The sequence below is a fragment of the Montipora foliosa genome, chromosome 2 (genome assembly GCF_036669935.1).
Source record: "Montipora foliosa isolate CH-2021 chromosome 2, ASM3666993v2, whole genome shotgun sequence".
NCBI classification, from domain to species: Eukaryota; Metazoa; Cnidaria; class Anthozoa; order Scleractinia; family Acroporidae; genus Montipora; species Montipora foliosa.
The window spans coordinates 6117393-6135452 of NC_090870.1; the positions used below are offsets into that span (position 1 = coordinate 6117393).

Below are 18060 nucleotides of genomic sequence, written 5' to 3' on the forward strand. Positions count from 1 at the left end.
TGAAATGAGGTCGCTAAAGTTGTTGCCAAATTCTCCGTTCGTTTTTTACCCCCTTGACACAGAATATAAAAAAATGCTTACCGCGATAGGCCACCAAGGGAAAACCTGCCAGTGTTTGTTTTCAAAACATTTCAGGGACCCAGCACGATTTGTTTGATCTTATCTTTAACGCACAAAGAGCTGATATTCGAGCAACAATTTTTGCAAAACCTTTCTCTTCACAAAGACTTTATCCCAATCATTAAAGCTTCAAAGATCCCCAGACTGTCTTTGGAATTTCAAATTTTTTGAAGGGACTAGTAAGGCAAAATCATACGGTAAGAAATGGTGCAGTAAGAAAAAAAACAAACAGACGTTAAAAAAAGTTCATGTTCTTTCCCTTTTACTCAGAGGCTCTCACCATAAAATATATACATTATCAGCGGAGGAGGAACGAAACGAGCTGTTCCTCGAAATAATTGAACTATGCACTTTACAGAATGCACGCTTGCATGCTTGCAAAGCTAGCTTGCAGTCGACGAAATAAATTAAGATTTCCGGTTTGCGATTTGCGCTACACAGTGTGTCCATGTTTCTCCGCCTAGAACGGTGGGGTCTCCAATCGCTTCTCATATATCGGTGGAGGGTGATGTGGTGTCGGTAAACGACGGATTTAATTTGCTCCTATTCCTTCATGCGATCGCGATACCATATGTGGAGCTTGTTCCGAGAACTGTACCTAACAATAGAGATGGAAGAAAAACAAGAGAGAATCGAGATAAGTAAACCGGAAAAGACGATGTTTAGTTTGCCAAAAACGCCGCGCGATGACTTCTGTAAATCTTAATACGCAAGTGAAGGCTCAGGGTCCAAAATGATTAAAAGAATCGTTTTGTTTTCTCCTTCAAGAAAATTCTCGCCCTTTTCCCCCGTATTTCAACGGAAACCACTACACAACGGGAAAAACAAACGATGAATTCTTCAAATGGCACATTGGCCGAGCCCAAATGCTGAAGGATTCTCGTGAAAAACCCTTTACGGTTCGTCAAAAGGTAATTCCCTGTTTAGCATGTGCCTTTGCCGAGAGCTTCAAGAAAAACACAATGTTCTTCTCCCTGTTTTAACGGGTTTTTGTCTGAGGACTTGGTAACAGCCGTTGCCTCGATTTCTGTGTGGAAAAATGCGGTTGATGTTATGCGATGGCGTAATGCAGGTCTTTCTTTATACCCATGTGTCCTTTGTTCACTAAATGAAGTATTTTACCCCATGCTGGGCAGTGGTGATGTTTATCGTGATTAACTCAACAAACAACCCGCTGTTAGGAAAAGGTCAAAAATACCCCTTTGTTATTGATTAAATGTTTAAGTTTCCGAGCCGTTTTTCTCATAAAGCTCTCACGAATTCAGGCTCAGGATGGAAAAATTGGATTTTAAGAACGTACTAAATATAGACTAACTTTTGTACAACGCCAAAACGCAATATTACAATACGTAAGGGCGAGACGAAACAAGAAGACCATCCTTTACCATCCTAAAAGGGATTACAAGGAACGAATCACATGAAGCAGTAAAATTAAGGAAAACTATTTCATATAACCGTAGTTCTTTTCGCGCTAGAAGCAGGAACGAAGAAGGGTTGATTTTGGTCATTCTCAAGGCGTTCGCTTGACCGGCTTTCCAAAAACAAAGGACTGCATTGGCGGAGGTTCAAACTTTTTGTCTCTAAAACAACAGTATAATGTTGAAATCAGCGTAGCAGGTTAAATAGCTTTCGTGTCCTAGAAATCGTACAACTATTCAGAAAGGAAAAACAAATACAAAATGAAGCAAGGACTCAGTTTTTTTCCTTTAGCCACTGAAAGCTTTGTTTTCCAAGGTGCAAGGCAATTCTGAATTCATACAGAAAACAATAATCGTAATATTGTAAAACTCCGGCTGTCTTCTTCCAAAGAAACGTATTGTAGACGGAGGTTTAAAACCAAGTATTCCGAGGAAACGTGAAGACAAACGGATAGCTTGAAAATACCAAAGCAAAGAGGTTGCGATATCATGTAAAATTTAACAAAGACCTGTGCAAGAAAATTCTCTATTACTAGACTTACTAGGAACAATGGAGTTGACTGGATAAAGAGACGCTTGCTGAAAATCTCGCGGTTTAGGAGAACAAACCAAAAGGATATTTTGAAATCACTTAATTGTGGTGTAACGCGTTTTGTAACAGATTGTGAAGAAGTCAATTTGTACACTGACAGTACCCGGTTTGCGAGATATTTGAATTAAGTTATGCAAAGTAGGCAAAGAAGTCTATTCAACAGCACTGCAATTATCTTGTCACCTACACAAAAAACACAAGCTTGCTTCGATGGCCATACGCTTGTATTATTCATTTAATGGTCCCCTAAGGGCGTGCAATCATTCTGCCGGTTTGTTTTGACACAAGGGTTTCCCGTTAGTTCGTGCAATTCGGGTTAACTGCTTCCTTGGGCTAATAGAGAGCGACTTGAAGCCGTCGTAATTGAGTCATTTGAGGCGCTCAAGACACTGCACAAAGAGGCGAAAGCGAGACAAAAAGCAACGTAGCGCCAAGCGTGTAAGAAAGACGATACAACACGGTTGTGCTCGGCATGCACGCTTACCAGTTGTTGAAAGGGACCTTGATCCATGTCGCTATGCATTGCGAATTCGTTCAGCGCTTTCCACGGTTGATAGCTAGGAATGTCGCCCATCTGTACGTCTGACTGCGGTCTGAGAGCAGGCGGCGTTAGACTCGAAGCGAAAACCTGAACACCCGAAATAGCTGACGGCGGTAATGAGCGGCTAGGTAGAGCGTTTGGTGAACTCCCCGTCGGACTCTACAAGAAGACAGAGCATACGTTTAAACTGGACTAGTCGAATCTCCGTCATCATTTATTATGTCTTCGAGGCAGCTATGTTTGGCTTTGTAAAACATATACAGATCAATGTCCCACAGCGACTAACAGTAATAATAATTTTTTTTTTTAGTTAAGACCCTGTACTAATAGATTAGCTCAAAAAGCAAGAGTACACGAAACACACATTCATGGGTTACAAAATTAAGAGTAACTGCATTCGCAAGTCGCACACAATACAACTGTGTGTGCATATGATAATAAATGGAGCAGATGAGAACGTATGAACGGACTTTATCAGTGAAGCTGAATAAACTCATCATAAACCTCTCTTTTTGAAGTTCATGGTGGAAGGGTTTGGAGGGCTTGATGCTTTTCTCCTGTTAGTAGTGAGAAAAAAAATCGAACGCGTGCCTTGTTCTCGAGGAGGGAGCTCAAAAACGCGTCAGAGCTTCAGTCGAAAATCGCTAAGACGTGTCAGACCAGCTGTGGACCCAAACGATCTTAAATTAACACCTTTTGGCTAATTCTTCCAATTATGCTAACAAGAAGACTCTTCTCGCGGTGTTCATGTTTGGGGTCACGAGCGACGCGCTGTTTTGCAAAAGAACGAAAAACGGAAGGCGTAGAAAATCTTGCCATTGCTTGCTCATTGACCACCTGTGTTCAAATATTCTAGTTTCCGTTCGTCTTCGATTTGACAGCTAAGTACAAAATGATAGTGACAAGATTCAACAAATGTTCACACGCACCCTCTACTCGATTTCGAAAGACAAAAATAAGGGAAAAAAAGGTGGAATAAAGAACGTTCTTTACCTGCCCGTCGTCCGACCCGGGACCTTGGTGTTGATGATGGGACGATGTCTTGTTCAACATCATGGATTTCTTTTTGTCTTTGCAACGTTTATTTTGAAACCACACGCGGATCACTCGAGGACTCAGCCCTGTCATCTCGACAAGCTGCTCTTTCATCATCGCGTCAGGCCGTGGATTCGCAGCGTAACACGTTCGAAGAGTGTGTAGTTGCTTCTCGTTTAGGACCGTCCGTACCCTGGTCGTTTTCTCTGAAGATTTACCGCGCCGTGTCGGTGATCCTTCGGCCGGGACGTTGGAGTGAGCTGCAAGAGAATCGAATTATCAATTTTAAATTTAGCTTCACACTTATGATACTTCACTTGATATCAAATCTAATATTTCGAGGGTCGAAACAGTAATATTCGAGAAGACCTTGAGAGTTGTAGTATAGGACTGCGAAGTCTGTAAACGGAATATCTATCAAATGAAGAAGGTTGCAATGTAAGGTCGTCAGTTGTTCCAATAAACATCTTCAAGATTGAGATTTTGTATTTTCCTGCGGAAATAGTAATGCTTTGTAGTGGTTCAAAAGGCTCTTGCTTGACTTGTGGCAGAATTGCTCCGGGAAAAATATTCGGCATTAAGTTTTAAATGCACAAACGATCGAGAAATCGGCCAAGGAAAGTAAAGTTTATGTTCTCGTATATATCATAGTATGTGGTATCACGGACGCTCTCCCATCGGAAATGCATGTCAAAAGTACTTATCCGTGTTGAACCTTATAATTGAGAAGGGAAGATATTACCAACAAACATTTCAATTTTGAATTCAACTACCAGCAAGATATATTATTCGAGCGGCATCGCATCCATTTTAGCAAGGCCCGTGAACGAACCCCGACAAGCCGAAAGCACAGTCAAGTTGCCCGGTTACAGGCGCCGCTTTGAACCTCAGTAGATGAAAGAAAACGTACGGCAAGCGCTGGCATAATTCTCTTGCTAATTCGAGCATTTAAAAATGGGAAAATTGATACAAGACGAGTCAATCGGAGTTGATAATAGCGTTATCAACCCCAATTTGATTAGACTTAGAGATACGTTTGCTAAGTGAGATGACCTACCGCATTGAAACCGAGTGAAAAGAAGTGAAAACAGACGGACTTACTTGACGATTGAGACGAAGATCGTTGACTTCCTCTAGCGTGAGCTGCTTGGGCAGTAGCCGTGGCCTTCTCCACGATCTCGTTGTCTTCTTTACAAAATAAACCGTCTTCACGAAGTGCGAACTCGTCTCCTGGAACCAGCTGTCTGCTACAAGCTATGCAGCGAAAACAGTCTATATGATAGATTTGATTTTTCGCCCTCATCACGAAATCGTTCTTGGTCACAGACCTGGAACACTTGGCGCATTTTGTTCCAAATAACCTAAAGAGTGAGAGAAAAATATCTTTTCATAACCAGATGGCAAATAGCGTGCTTTGAAAGAACGACTTTCGCAAATATATCTGTTTCAACTTAATTCGCTTTCGAGGAGAGTTTGTCAATTGTGTATTTTAACGATCTGCCCCCGTGCGATTTTCGCTGAGATTTCCTGACGCCGCAAGATTATAAGGTTCGCACAATCGCGATCGAAAGCGAAATTATAAGAAAAACCACAAATCTAAATTAAACTCCTAGCCTCCTGCTTGTCGACTTGGCAAACTTTCCCGCCTCGCTAACCCACAATAAGGAAGAGGCGGAGTTATGATACAACTTGTGTGAACTAAATTTCCTGAGCTCCAGCCAGTTCTCAACTGTGAGGATTTTTTTGTAATTAGCTTTCTTGAAAATCCACCGAAACCACGGCGATTATTTATGCCCAGGAATGATGGAACTCAGCGGGAGAAATCACAACTGCCAACTTGACAGTGGCTTTGTAAACGGGAAGGCTTGACGCGGACAATACACTCGCAACCATCAACTACTCTGTCTTTGTAATTAACAACATTGATTTTCACGCCGGAATATTACGCCGCCCGTGGCTGTAAATACGCTGCACCGGTCGATGAAGAATCACAACATGGTGAACGCTGGGCGGAACAGGCAAGAGATTTAGATGCATGTTGATTGTACAAATGATCTCTGATCGCTGAGCCGCGCTAAGCTCCCATCCTGATCTTTCAGCAGTAGATTGCACTGCTTACCTAACGTAATCACGCTTGCAGTAGGTCTTTCCGTCTCGCACAAAACAAGTACAAGTCTCGTCTAGATATGTGTGGCAATCGGCACATTTGAGGCAACCAGCGTGCCACTCAAGGTCCGGCGCTACTCGGAGGATGTACTGATCTTGAATCTGGGAGCCGCAACCGACACACATGGATATTCGACGCTTTTCTGCAAAAGAAATACAAAACAAAACTTAAGAGCTCCTTGGTTTAAGCGTGACAGGAAATACTTTCGAGCGTCCCAGAGAGCACCGACGCTAAAGGTTATAGTTTATTTTGACGATCAAGGAATCACGTCGAGATCTACATACGCTGGAGCTCCTGATCGCTCATTCCCGAGGAACTTCACAAGGCACACTCGGCGATATCAACCAAAATGGGATTACTAACTAAGCGACTCTGCCAGCTGACAGACCGAATACTTCAAAATTCCGATCTCTCTGGAGGGATCATGTCATTGGTGCATCGGGTTCGTGCCTAGTCACGTGACTACCGCTGTCATTGTCCGTCAGGTTATTGGCCGGAGGCTAAAACCACCAATTTTACAAATTACTGCCCAGTTTTGAATGCAACAATCGCTATTGGACGCCCACCTTTCAACACTTGTCAAACTTTGCGCGTTTTTTTAGATTGAGAACAGCGATAAACGCATCAGCAAAGATGAAATCGAGCGCGGTTGAATTTTAGGACACTCATTCTAAACCTGTGGAACGCAACGGACGATGCCAATCTGCGATTGCCACATCGGAGGAAGGAGTTGGGGAAGTGAGTTAAGATCACGATTTCTTAACGTCACAAACAACAATGTCCCATCAGTTATTGACATTGACAGCTGACTTGTGTGTTCAAAGTTTATCTGCACACGTGGAAGTCAGTAAAGCAATATCTGCAAGCATTGGCCGCTGTCGAAGATCCTGGATATTGGCATCCGCGCACGTGAGATCACTTTCAGATATAAATTTCTCAAACAAAATTTATTTTAACTACTCTCAACAATGTAAGAAACACACAGCCTTCAAACAGCACTGTGTTTATGCGTCGTGAACAACCGTGTCGATCGAGCGTCCAATGTGATGGCATTGTCCAATTGTCAATGCTTCGAGGCGCAACAACAAGCACATTTGAATCAAAACAAAAGGGTGGATTTGGGGCAGGATCTCATTGAAACTCGAACACTTCGATGTAATTAGCAGAAATTTGTGAAAAGAAGCAAACGAGATTTAGCACGTCCAAGTAACAAGCTCCGCCTCATTTGTCAAGTCGCGACCGACTCTAAAGCGTCGAGGTCAATAATGGATATAATTTATTGAAAAGAACCCTCCACCTTTTTAAGAATCCCAGACAGGCAAAGATGTTGAAAACTGTAAAGGTCATGATATTGACACAATTTGGAATGAAAAATATTTACTTGAGAAATTTTCTTTTGAATGGCAGAACAAAGTCAGTATTGAAAACACTTGCAGCGAACACAACATGACATAATGGCCTTTGTTATTTTTTGTTCAACTTAGGGATTTAAAAAGCTATTCAACGTTGTCAAACATATCTTTTGATCGTCTGGTCATGATTCAAAGCCATGTCGCAGCCAGCCCAAATCATTCAAATATTAATTATCTGTCACATTCACTCGTCGAGTACCTCATTAAGGAGTCGCTCGTTACCAGACCTCCTACTTGGAAAATTGCGCCCTAATTTCCTGTCGCTAATGATGCGTAAATTCAAATCCGGATTTGTCCAACCCAAAGAAGCTCTCCTGGGTTTTGCATTTCCGATCAGTCTGTCTAAACAACAGAACAGACTTTCCAGAAGAATCAAGTTTAGTTGAATCAAAGACAAAAGAAAGATGGGATCATTGCTTGAAGCGTTCAAACTTATTTGGTAAGCATACTAAAACAAAAACGTTTGGAAAAATCTTTAGCATAGGAATTCAAATATTTGAACTGACAGACAGAACGCAGATTACGATCGCGCAAAAGATCAACCTCGTTATTAACTAAAGGGAAACGAATTTTGTAATCCGAAATTCTTCCCTATAAAATAGGCCATTGTTGCGATTAAGCAAGTTTAATATTGTTTTTCACACCATCTTTGCTTTGCATCGTTCGTTTCCTGGGCGGCAAATGTTTCTGAACTCAGCATCATTTGCGTAGAGACGAAACCTAAGAATCATGTTGATTGGAAGAGAATTTTTCAGTGGCGCCGTTAAGGTGCTGCCAAATAAATTACCATATTCCTCTTATTTTATGCCTGGAGTCACATTTCTTCTCTATTATTGTTCCGGTTGAAGTTCCGGTAAATTCAATTTACGGTTCTAAAAAAAATTCTAACTTCTTCATTTGGGAAGCCATCCTTTTGCCAAACATGTCAACCGGCAAACTGTATGGATTTTAGAAAAAATAACGAGGGGTTCTTCAGATTTTGCTTTATTTCTTCAGCATCTCTGCTTTTTCATCAATGAAAGAATCAAAACTATAACCTTGTAGCTACAACAGGTGCGAACGGCTCCATTGTGTCCCCCTTGCCCCAACGTGACAGACAAGGCAATTGAAAATGAAAAATGAAAATTGTATTCTTGGCTTCACAGAAATCAAAATAAACGAGACTTCAGTCCAGGAAAGACTCCAATGATCAACGGACTGAATTGGAGCTATATTGTTTCCAGCAACTTCAAAATTTTGTCTTCGCACTGAAGTCATCCCGAAGAAATTTCAAGCGTCCTCAGTTCAAGCACAATCAGAGCGTGGCACATAGAGATATATTTGTCACGGAAAACGTCAGAGAACGAATAACCCACGAGCCCTTTAATAGTCTCAATTGCTGAAAAGTATAAACATGCTCAAAGGATCTAGTTAGTATTCCAGTCAAGATGTTTAAACGTATGTTCACTTCTAGGTCGAAGACAAGGTTTGGCAAAATAGCATTGACTGGTGGAAAGGAATGAAGGAATGAAATCGAGTTAAGACAAAATGATTATCACTTCATACTATTTCGGCATTTGTTGAATACAGAATTTGAGAAATGGCAAAAAGAATAAGCGTTAGATTCTCTGCAGTATTCAAAACTTATTTATGACAGAGGTAGCAAAATTTCTGTGGCTTTTAACCAAAAAATGAGGCTTAAGAATTCTGGAATTAAAAGAAAAAGAGAGAGAGAGATGGAGGTAACGCAAGAATTAGCCTTAAAGACGACACGTTGAGAGATAGGATAGATGAAAAGTGATCTTATAAAGATGTAAGCAGGCGTATAGTGTTACCTTTCGATCTCGACAGTACACAAACCATTGTGCAAACTTCGACAATTACTTCGATAGATTGGAAAATACGACCAAGCGTTGACATTCATTTGCCCCTAAAGAGGACTTGAAAACACAAATTAACCTTGACAGAAACTGTTGAGTGAAAAATAATAATGGATTCAACGCTTTCAACAAAACCGCGCAAAACAAAGGCCAAAATATACGTTTCTTTCGCGTCATTTTCGTCGAAACGAATTAAAGAGTTCCGTAATTTCAACGTGATGCATAGATAGTGAGGTTCGCCTTGTAAACGAACTTGCCAATATATTTGATAATTCGCCTAAGCATTGTTTTGTCCCAATTGGTGGTAAGAGGTAACGAAACAATAAAATGGCGGGAAATAAGTATTTAGGGCCAGGATCGACGGATAACCAAGTCGACGTAAACTTTTGAGAAAATTTATAATTTGCGATATATACTGGCAAAATCCTAACTCAAATTCGCTGTTCAGACTAAGAGCAGAGGTGGAATTCCTATTTTTCGTCTTACGTTTCCAGTTGTGTCTTTAAGTTTTAATATTGAGCGAGGAAATTGCTCACAAAAGGCAAAAGAAACATCTGCTCTGAAACGAAAAATGGAAGTTCAACACACTGAACACAATCGGGGATAAAATAAAAATCCTAAGAGGCGACCCGCACTTGAAAATTGCCAAAACCTTTAAGTATGCTCAAAAAAAAATTTGAGATGAGCCGAGTTCGGACATCTTTTTACTTTGAAAAGAAAATATCAGATGGTCGCGTCGCATGAAGTCGTTTCATGGGAATAGTTGCTCGGGGCAGCCATCTCTGGAGGAAATAAAAAATAATTTAAAAACAAACAAATTCTTTTGTGCACAATATTTCCTTTTATTTCGTTTCGATGTCCTTTTTAGTGTTTTTAGCACAACACGAATCAAACGAAAAAAAAAGTATACGATTTGCGTTATATAGACTCTGGTCTTATATTAATTAAGGTCTTTTGAAGATGCAAATCTCTAAAGACGACGAAGCTACCAAATCCAGCCTTCAAACAATCACTCGGATTCGACTCGTAAGAGCTGAATTAAAAGCGCTTTACAAAAAAAAAAAAAAAAATTATATATATATATATATATTTACACGAGATCTAAAGTTTACATGTAGAGGTGTTTGAGTGTGGAAGGAGTACTTCATTCGGTGACGTGAAAGAAGAACAGTAGCCAAAGTGAATCCATTCAAAGAAAGATCAGTTGATTTGAAGCGGTTAAGTAAATTTAAAAAAAAATTTATAATGATCTCAAGTTAGGTAAACTGCTTTGTGTATCTTCGACCAGCATCGAATGAATTAAAGGATTTGCATCTGATCTTATATCTTTGCGATAGACCCCAAGGCAGTAAACAATGACCTCGTTTGTTAATTCATCGCATGGAATAGCTTTCACTTCCAGAGATAACGTTTTCTGTTTGGAAACGTATGCTTTACGCTTTATCCTGCCTTATAAAACGCGATAATATTCACTTGTTTAGCACCAATTGTAACGTTTGCAAATCATTTAAAATTAAGAAATAATTGACACGGCATGGCGCAAAAGAAAAACACATAAAAACAAGGAGTGCTTGACGAAGAGATAATTCGGTCGCTTCTCGCTTAAATAGGGGCATTTAAAGTGAGTTTCTTTAGTGCGTTTCTCGACTCCTACGGAATGAGTGATTCGAAAGAGAGCCAGTTTGCTTTCATAAAACAAGAAAGAGTGTGATTTCGTTGAAGTCAACCACAGAGCAAAATAAGGAGTCCAAAAATTAGGCGAACCAAGTCACAATGGTGCAAAAAAAAATTTCGGAAAGCACTTACATAAACCTATTTGAAAGAAAAATTTCCACATCTTTATAAATGTTTCATTATACAAAATATCTGACTACAGTACAAGATGATAATATGGCAGACAGACGAACATATATTCGCATTAATTAACAATGAATGGATGAATGATTTAATACTGTTACGAGCTATGTTTTGTCTTCTCCTTTCCTTTCTTTTCATCACAGCGTTATACTAGTGATCTCTAGCAAAATTTTGTTGAACTATCAGTCCGAACCAAAAAAAAAGATATATGGAGGAACTATTCTCAACAATAAACAAGACATAAACTTTTCAATACTCTTAAACAAACGGATCATGGGATGAGAAAAAGAAAATTAAAAAGCACGGTCGCTCGCAGTCCAAGAAGGAGTCAATTTCGTTCACTTTTCCATGATAACTATGGACAATAATATGGTATAGTCTTCGCCAACTCTTAAGTTTTTATTAAAGAAAAAAAAAACCGAATTTTATCGTAATTGTTGATAACTTTTTGTCCGGATTCTGTAAGAAACACTTATTAATTTAACTGAATATATACAATTTCCTCCAGGTGAGATACGCATGGTTTGCTCTTCGCCAACGTCATTAAAAAATTCGAATTTTATCTCAGTATAGTTTGTAATTACTGATAAATTCATTATCAGAAATCTGTCAGAAATGCCTATTAGTTAAACTGAATATGTACGATTTCCTTCAGGTGAAATACAAATTAATTGTTTTCTATTCAAAGACGACTTCTGACAAATCTGTTAATAATACATATTCACTGAGCAGCCGTGGATCAAGGATACTTAGTTACACGAAAAATACCTCGTAAAAGATGAATGTGTTCTGTAGGCGTATTTATCCGATGACTGCCTATTGACCGGCTTATATTCACCTTTATCTTTCTGGTCAAGACATGGCACGAAATACGGATACCTGCTATGCCAAGGATTTATGGATCAAAAGACTTTCATCTATCACTGTCATTAAAAATGTCATCAACAGAGCATAATAGAACAGAAAGTATTTTTTGACGAAGTCAGAGCGAATATACCTTCTAACGATTGACACACAAACATGAATAAAATACACAGCCTTAGCAAAGATTGAAAACATGATATTGATAACATGTTTAATTACAACTGCATAATGTTATTTATTCACAAAATGATAAGTGCCAAGAGCTGGGCCGTGAGAGCCCACGAGGGTTGGAAAACAATTGCTCAAACTTGAAACATATTGGCTTCCTCGCGGAAGCTGAGAGGCGAATTCAAAAATTGAACGCAGAATTATTTGATAATTCTGAAAGTAAAATTAAAAAATCTCAGGCAATTAACCTTGGCAAATGCCAGTGGACTTCGAAAAGACAAAAATGTCGGATACCGAGAAATTATCAAGAAATTTGCTTTTCCAAATCTTTACAGGGGTTATTAAGTTTGTGAGCAAAAAAAAAAAAAAATTCTGTCAAGTCGCAGTTTGAGAAAGTCAAGAAGATGCACCATCATCGTCAACATCATCATCATCGGCATTGTCAGTACCAAGCATCACGACTTCAAAATCGCTACTTGCTTTGTTCTTCTAAATCTTTCTCTGACTTGCAGCAAATACAAGTTAACGCGATGATTGGCTTTGCAGGAAACGTAATAGGACACCGACTGGGTGCAGGGATGGAGCAGTGGTGAGAGTACTCGCCTCCCACCAATGTGGCCCGGGTTCGATTCCCAGACTCAGCGTCATATGTGGGTTGAGTTTGTTGGTTCTCCGAGGTTACTCTGCACTGAGAGGTTTTCTCCGGGTACTCTGGTTTCCCCTCTCCTCAAAACCAACATTTGACTTGATTTGCTTTTATTGTTAATCTCAGTTTACAGTGTCCCCAATTAGTGCTCCAGCGCTAGAACGGCTAGGCACTTAAATAAAGTTCATTTCCTTTCCTGATTGCTACCAAAATGAATTAACCCTCGCCATGAACATAGGAATTTGCACATCGTTTCTTTTAGTTTAAGTCGAAGAAAGAATTAACACAAAGTCAAACAGAAGACACCAGGGGCCGGTTCCTGAAAGGTTGTAATAACTCTATTCCAGGGATGATAACCGGCACGTTTATCCCTGCATGGAATAGATATAATTATTACACCTTCCAGGAAGCGGCCCCTGAAATATTGCATGAGGAAGTAAATACTGAAGGAAATTCAATTCTTAATATAACGAAAGAATCAGTCAGCCTATAGATTAGACTAACTGTGGAGCTCTCCGGAACAAGTCTTGAGTGCAGAACTTTCCAATCGGTCTGCTTTTCCCTCGAGTTTTGCACAAGATGTTTTAACGAACGCAAACTCGTTTTAATTATTTTCACGAATATTTACCCTAGTTGAGGGGGGCCGTCAGGAAGAACCACCATATTTAAGTCAAAACTGTTACTTACAACACAAGTCAGAGTGATATTACCTGAATTCAGCAGTGAGGAAACAGCATTAAAAAATTGGGTGTTCTTTGTGACAAAAATTTGAAAGTCGAAAAGGTATGTTGACCTTAACCTGTTTTTAACCCATATTGGGTTTGCATCAAGTTTTGGGCAGTTATAACTGCATATAAAATTTATTCCAGTTTGCAACACCCTGATGGTTTTTTGGCGTTTCTAAAGATTGAGCGCAATACCTGCTGTGAATCTACACTGATTGGTAAAAGCCGAGGACGTTTCCGCGAGCTTGAGCAAGAGTTTTCAGTTGAGGAAGGGTTGTATAAAATGGATAACATCGTCTAAAGATTTGGGGCCTCTCAGAGATGCAAGGCCATAAGCTTATGCCTTTGAGAAAGACATCTACGGAACCAATGCGGCCAACGTCACCAGTTAAAGATACTGTGCGCTGAACTACTGAACACATAAGTTCAACAGTTTCAGACTCAATTTGGCTTAGGCTTAAGTAAGGCAGAAGAGAGTTTCATGAGTTGGAAGTGAAAAAACGCGTTGCCAAGATAAACCCTTTCCGCTGAAAGTTCTCTTTTTGGAAATTTCTGGAAGATTTGACTTAGATCGAGTCTTAGAAAAATCGGTTGTAGTTTCAAAACGCCGTACGGTTTTCGTTAGCGTTTCCAGTGTCACCTTGATAACAATAAAAAATCTGAAGGCCTTGAAATTAAATACGAAATTATGTTTTCAGTGGGATAAACTCAGACATTTCGATCGTTTGCTTCCTTCAGCTGATGATGGGCAATTATAGCTGCATGACCACCAGATAAGTTTTGTTGGACAACTCTATTTATCTCCCGGGAGAAAGGCAATCGAGGTACCACTCAGCACTTAGTTATACGTTAATTGGATTAATCTCCTATTTGCAATTGTTAGTGGATTGATATTTATCTAAGTGACAGAAGATTAATGCTGAAAGCCAGTCGCAGTCACAACGGATCCTTATGCAAACAGTGGACCGTTCTCTAACGACATCCGAGGATTGAAATGATATCAAGTCCGCGGAATCAAAGAAAAACCAAACGAGAGTCCACAACAACCTAATAATGAGAGAAGTTACATATATAATATATATGGGGTAACTTGCCTTCTCGAGGAGAAAATTCGTCGGTCCAACCAGCGTTCATCATAACTGCTATTTTGCCGCGGTGGAGCTTAACATACGACTGCCACCTTTCCTTCAACTTTGCAGCCTTGAAGCAACGGAAATCACGTAGAGGCTGGGAAGTCACAGGACCCCCCCAAGAGAAGCATTGAAATCGACATTCCTATCCTTAAAGCCACCAATATAGGATGCTGAGAAAAAAGGTTGCTATTTCTGTAAACGATTTACCATTAGAAAAACTAAACAACATTCGAAACTCGCTGTCCATTTAAACAGCGTTAAAAATAGTCTTTGTTGGTCTAGTTTATTCTCTACGATGGAAGCCGCCATTTACGGCTCTGTCAATAGTTGGACGAGGAAACTCAGTGGTCGTAGTGAGAAAGCATTGAAACTCGCGGGCAATATTAAAAAGCTCTTATACGGTGACCACAAGTATTTTAAAATATCAGTTCTGCAGAAAACTGTGGTCAATTCTGTTAAAGTTTTCGGGCGGAGTTGGAATTTCGAGTTAAATACATCTAGATTATTCACGTCACGTTTAGTTACAATCGGTAAAATAGAAAAGCTCGATTGAATAACTTGAATAACGCGCTCATCCTTCGTTTGGTACCATTCTCAAAAGCTAAGGTAATATATAGCTTTATGTTTAAGATCGTTTCGGCCGCAGCGAAAATATATCTGTTTGTTTTGATTCATTTTCTGTCTGTCAAAAAGAGATCCTTAATATCCCTGATAGGAATTTACAAAAAAAAAAATTCTTACACAGTTCGTTTGAAATTAATTAGTTTCAATTTCGGCTGAGAAGTCAATATTCAGCGTTCTTAAAAGGCCATCGAGGTTTTCAGCTGCCTAATAATAGCAATGGGTGACATGTTTACAATATATCGTTGCATTAAAGGCATAGGTTTTCAGCCCGGTAAATATAAGACACGGTCGATTTAACAGAAACGGCAAGATATGCTTTAAAAAGGAAAATTGTCCGGGTGTTTCTGAGAAACCCAGGATACTCCCCGGGGTTTCTAAGGGTGTGTTCGATTCACCCTCTTCCGGAATAAGCCTACGTGGAGTGATGATTTAAAACGGTATGTCTGGCGTTTTGAAGCAACAAAGATAATAAAGATATGTTTAAAATAGCATTTTAGAAGTGCTTGGCAATTTTAATGTGAATCTCCGTAAAAACGAAGAATTTCTAACTTCTATTCCATGTATTCCGAAATAAGGTCAATCGAACACCCCCTAAGAGTTAAGTCCTAGAGGTCTAGCACTCTCTCTGACTGAAGGGACACCGCTTGAAACGTCAGCTCACAAAAACCTACGGTGATTACTTTGCCTTTGTCAATCCGTTTAATAAAACTGAATTTTCGTTTTCCTTAGAGAAAGTCGAGAATATGCATGACCTTCCGACTACAAGTTTGCATGCTCTACAGAAAATCGGTTGATTTACAGATGAGCTGTAGCTCATTATTCATCTTCTTGCATTCTGCCACTAAACACTTAAATATCATATAGTGGAAGACTGCTTTCGCAGTTGTAAGATGGAGAACTTTAAGCCATCCTTTTTCAAATTCAGTCCAAACAGAAGGCAGCATGATATCTTCGAAAAAACTTAACCGTCTATAAAATCTACGAACGGAAAATTTTCATGAGGTATTATCAAAGGTTTCTTCTTTAATTTACCTATAGATTCATAAGCTACCATAAAGGCACAATCAGTGAGATGTGCTTCCCGAAAACGACGAAAGATTGCGTACTTTGAAAGTCATCAAGCGATGAGCGGCTATTTTACCAAAATGATGGTTTAGTATCACTTTTCACGAGAACGTTCTTGCTAAATTGAAAGGCTCCTATATGATGATATTGTTTACTGTATCTCAATTTAAATGCCCGACATCGCAGATACAGAAAGACACAATACAGAAAGACACAACTGCCTTTTTAGATTGCTTAGTCACGGTTGACGGATGTTGGTCACGGATATTTTAGCCAAGAGTAAATTTATCGCCGTCTGATTAACTAAAAAGGATGATAGTAGAGCTAGAGGTCCCTCCCGTATCAGCACTCACAGTAGAGATTGCTGATTTTCACTGCTGTGATAAAGCGATCATGTTCTTTTGCAGAAAGAAAAGAAACGATGGCTTAGGAATCGAGCTCCATTATTGGAGCACATGCGTGGCCGCGCATGACGTCATTAACAATGGAAAGGACGCCTTTTCTTTGAAAACTCTTCAAACGGTAGTACTTTGTACACTTCTCGACGGTAAAACAATGAAAAAACGAACAAAAAAATGATAATAATTTTAAAAATATTATTTTAATAAAAGTTGACTGATATTCTGGACTGTAAACAAATTTTCCGGGAATAAAGAAAAGAAAAGATCCCTTCTCGCACACAGCTGACTCGACGCCAACAAAAATGTCACTTAAAAATGAACATTCGCGCTATCGTGCGCAACTCCATCTTGTTCGCGTTGTAAGGTTAAAAACCCTGTCCTTAAATAATAAATCATCCTTTTTTTAAATATATTGGCATCCTCTATTTGACAAATTCAATTATGCGTTATGAAACGAAACCTCGATGAAAACGCCATTTCCGAGAATACTGCTCATTTTCGTGAACTTTGCTTTAACTAAAAATTGCCATGAGAGACCTCTATTTTTATTCGTCTCTTTCATGAAGGGAATTAAGCTACAAAACGAGAAAATAAGGAGGGGCGCTTTTTTTTTTATCAAATTCTATTCCAAAACATGCAGTAGCACGTTTAATCAACATATCTGACTACTGTCTTTGTGATTTGAAAATTTTGCAGATACTTATCTCGTAAATACAAAGGACGATACTTAATGAGCTACAAACGGACACAGCGAAAATTAAACAGGACGAATGCAGAGACAAGAAGACGCCCGATTTCAAAACAGCTGAGCCAAATCTCAGCAATGTTGCATACATGTCTGTCGGTTGCATTTAACTTATCTTTAAAAAAATGTTACAAAAGAAATAAAAACAATCAATCCGACAGATCTTCCAGAAGTTGCGAAGAAACTATTACAAAACAACTGCAAGTAGACCGAAGACAACACATCCATGATTAAAATCTTCAAATGCACAAAAAAGGACCTCTTTCGTTCTGTCATGTTCTATGTATGGAGATGTTTTTCTGGGGGTGGAGGTCAGGCGGCAAAGAAGTTGAGGGAGGAGAAGAGGGAAGCAGGTGTCTGAAAAGTGAATTTGTACGTGACTAAGACATAAACAATTAAAACAAAAGGCACACGTTTTTAAGGAATTGGCATTCATTCTCGATGTATCCTTCTATTTGACTCCGAAACGAGAAAACACACAACTAAAAAGATATCAACAGGTTATTTATGACATGGCTTCTTGGCAGCAATAACAAAAAAATTCTCCCACGTTTGAAGACAAAAAGAAAAACCCTTCGATGTGACGAAAGTGATTACTGCCTACTGGCCGATAGACTCCCCCGACAGATATTTTCATTACCGTTGCTTTGACACCATTTTTGCCTTAGGACCTTCCAAAAAAGAGACG

The 18060-nt window shown here is 39.4% G+C and overlaps 1 protein-coding gene across 14 annotated transcripts in view; it reads right to left on the minus strand.

Moving 5' to 3' along the window:
• Positions 1-360: 360 nt before the first annotated feature.
• LOC137992228 (insulin gene enhancer protein ISL-1-like) overlaps positions 361-18060 on the minus strand; it is a 64250-nt gene continuing 46550 nt past the window's right edge. For 10 of the 14 annotated variants that reach the window (XM_068837430.1, XM_068837426.1, XM_068837422.1 and 7 more), the window contains 5 exons: positions 5826-6015; positions 4808-5067; positions 3665-3966; positions 2615-2830; positions 361-718 (listed from right to left, as the gene is read on the minus strand). In XM_068837430.1, coding sequence (XP_068693531.1) covers positions 653-718; positions 2615-2830; positions 3665-3966; positions 4808-5067; positions 5826-6015 — 1034 coding nt within the window. In that variant the 3' untranslated portion in view covers positions 361-652. Of the gene's footprint in view, positions 719-2614; positions 2831-3664; positions 3967-4807; positions 5068-5825; positions 6016-6157; positions 6312-6439; positions 6586-9099; positions 9143-14498; positions 14692-18060 lie in introns of those variants that run through there. The other 4 variants (XM_068837428.1, XM_068837420.1, XM_068837433.1 and 1 more) reach the window with 4 other exon arrangements.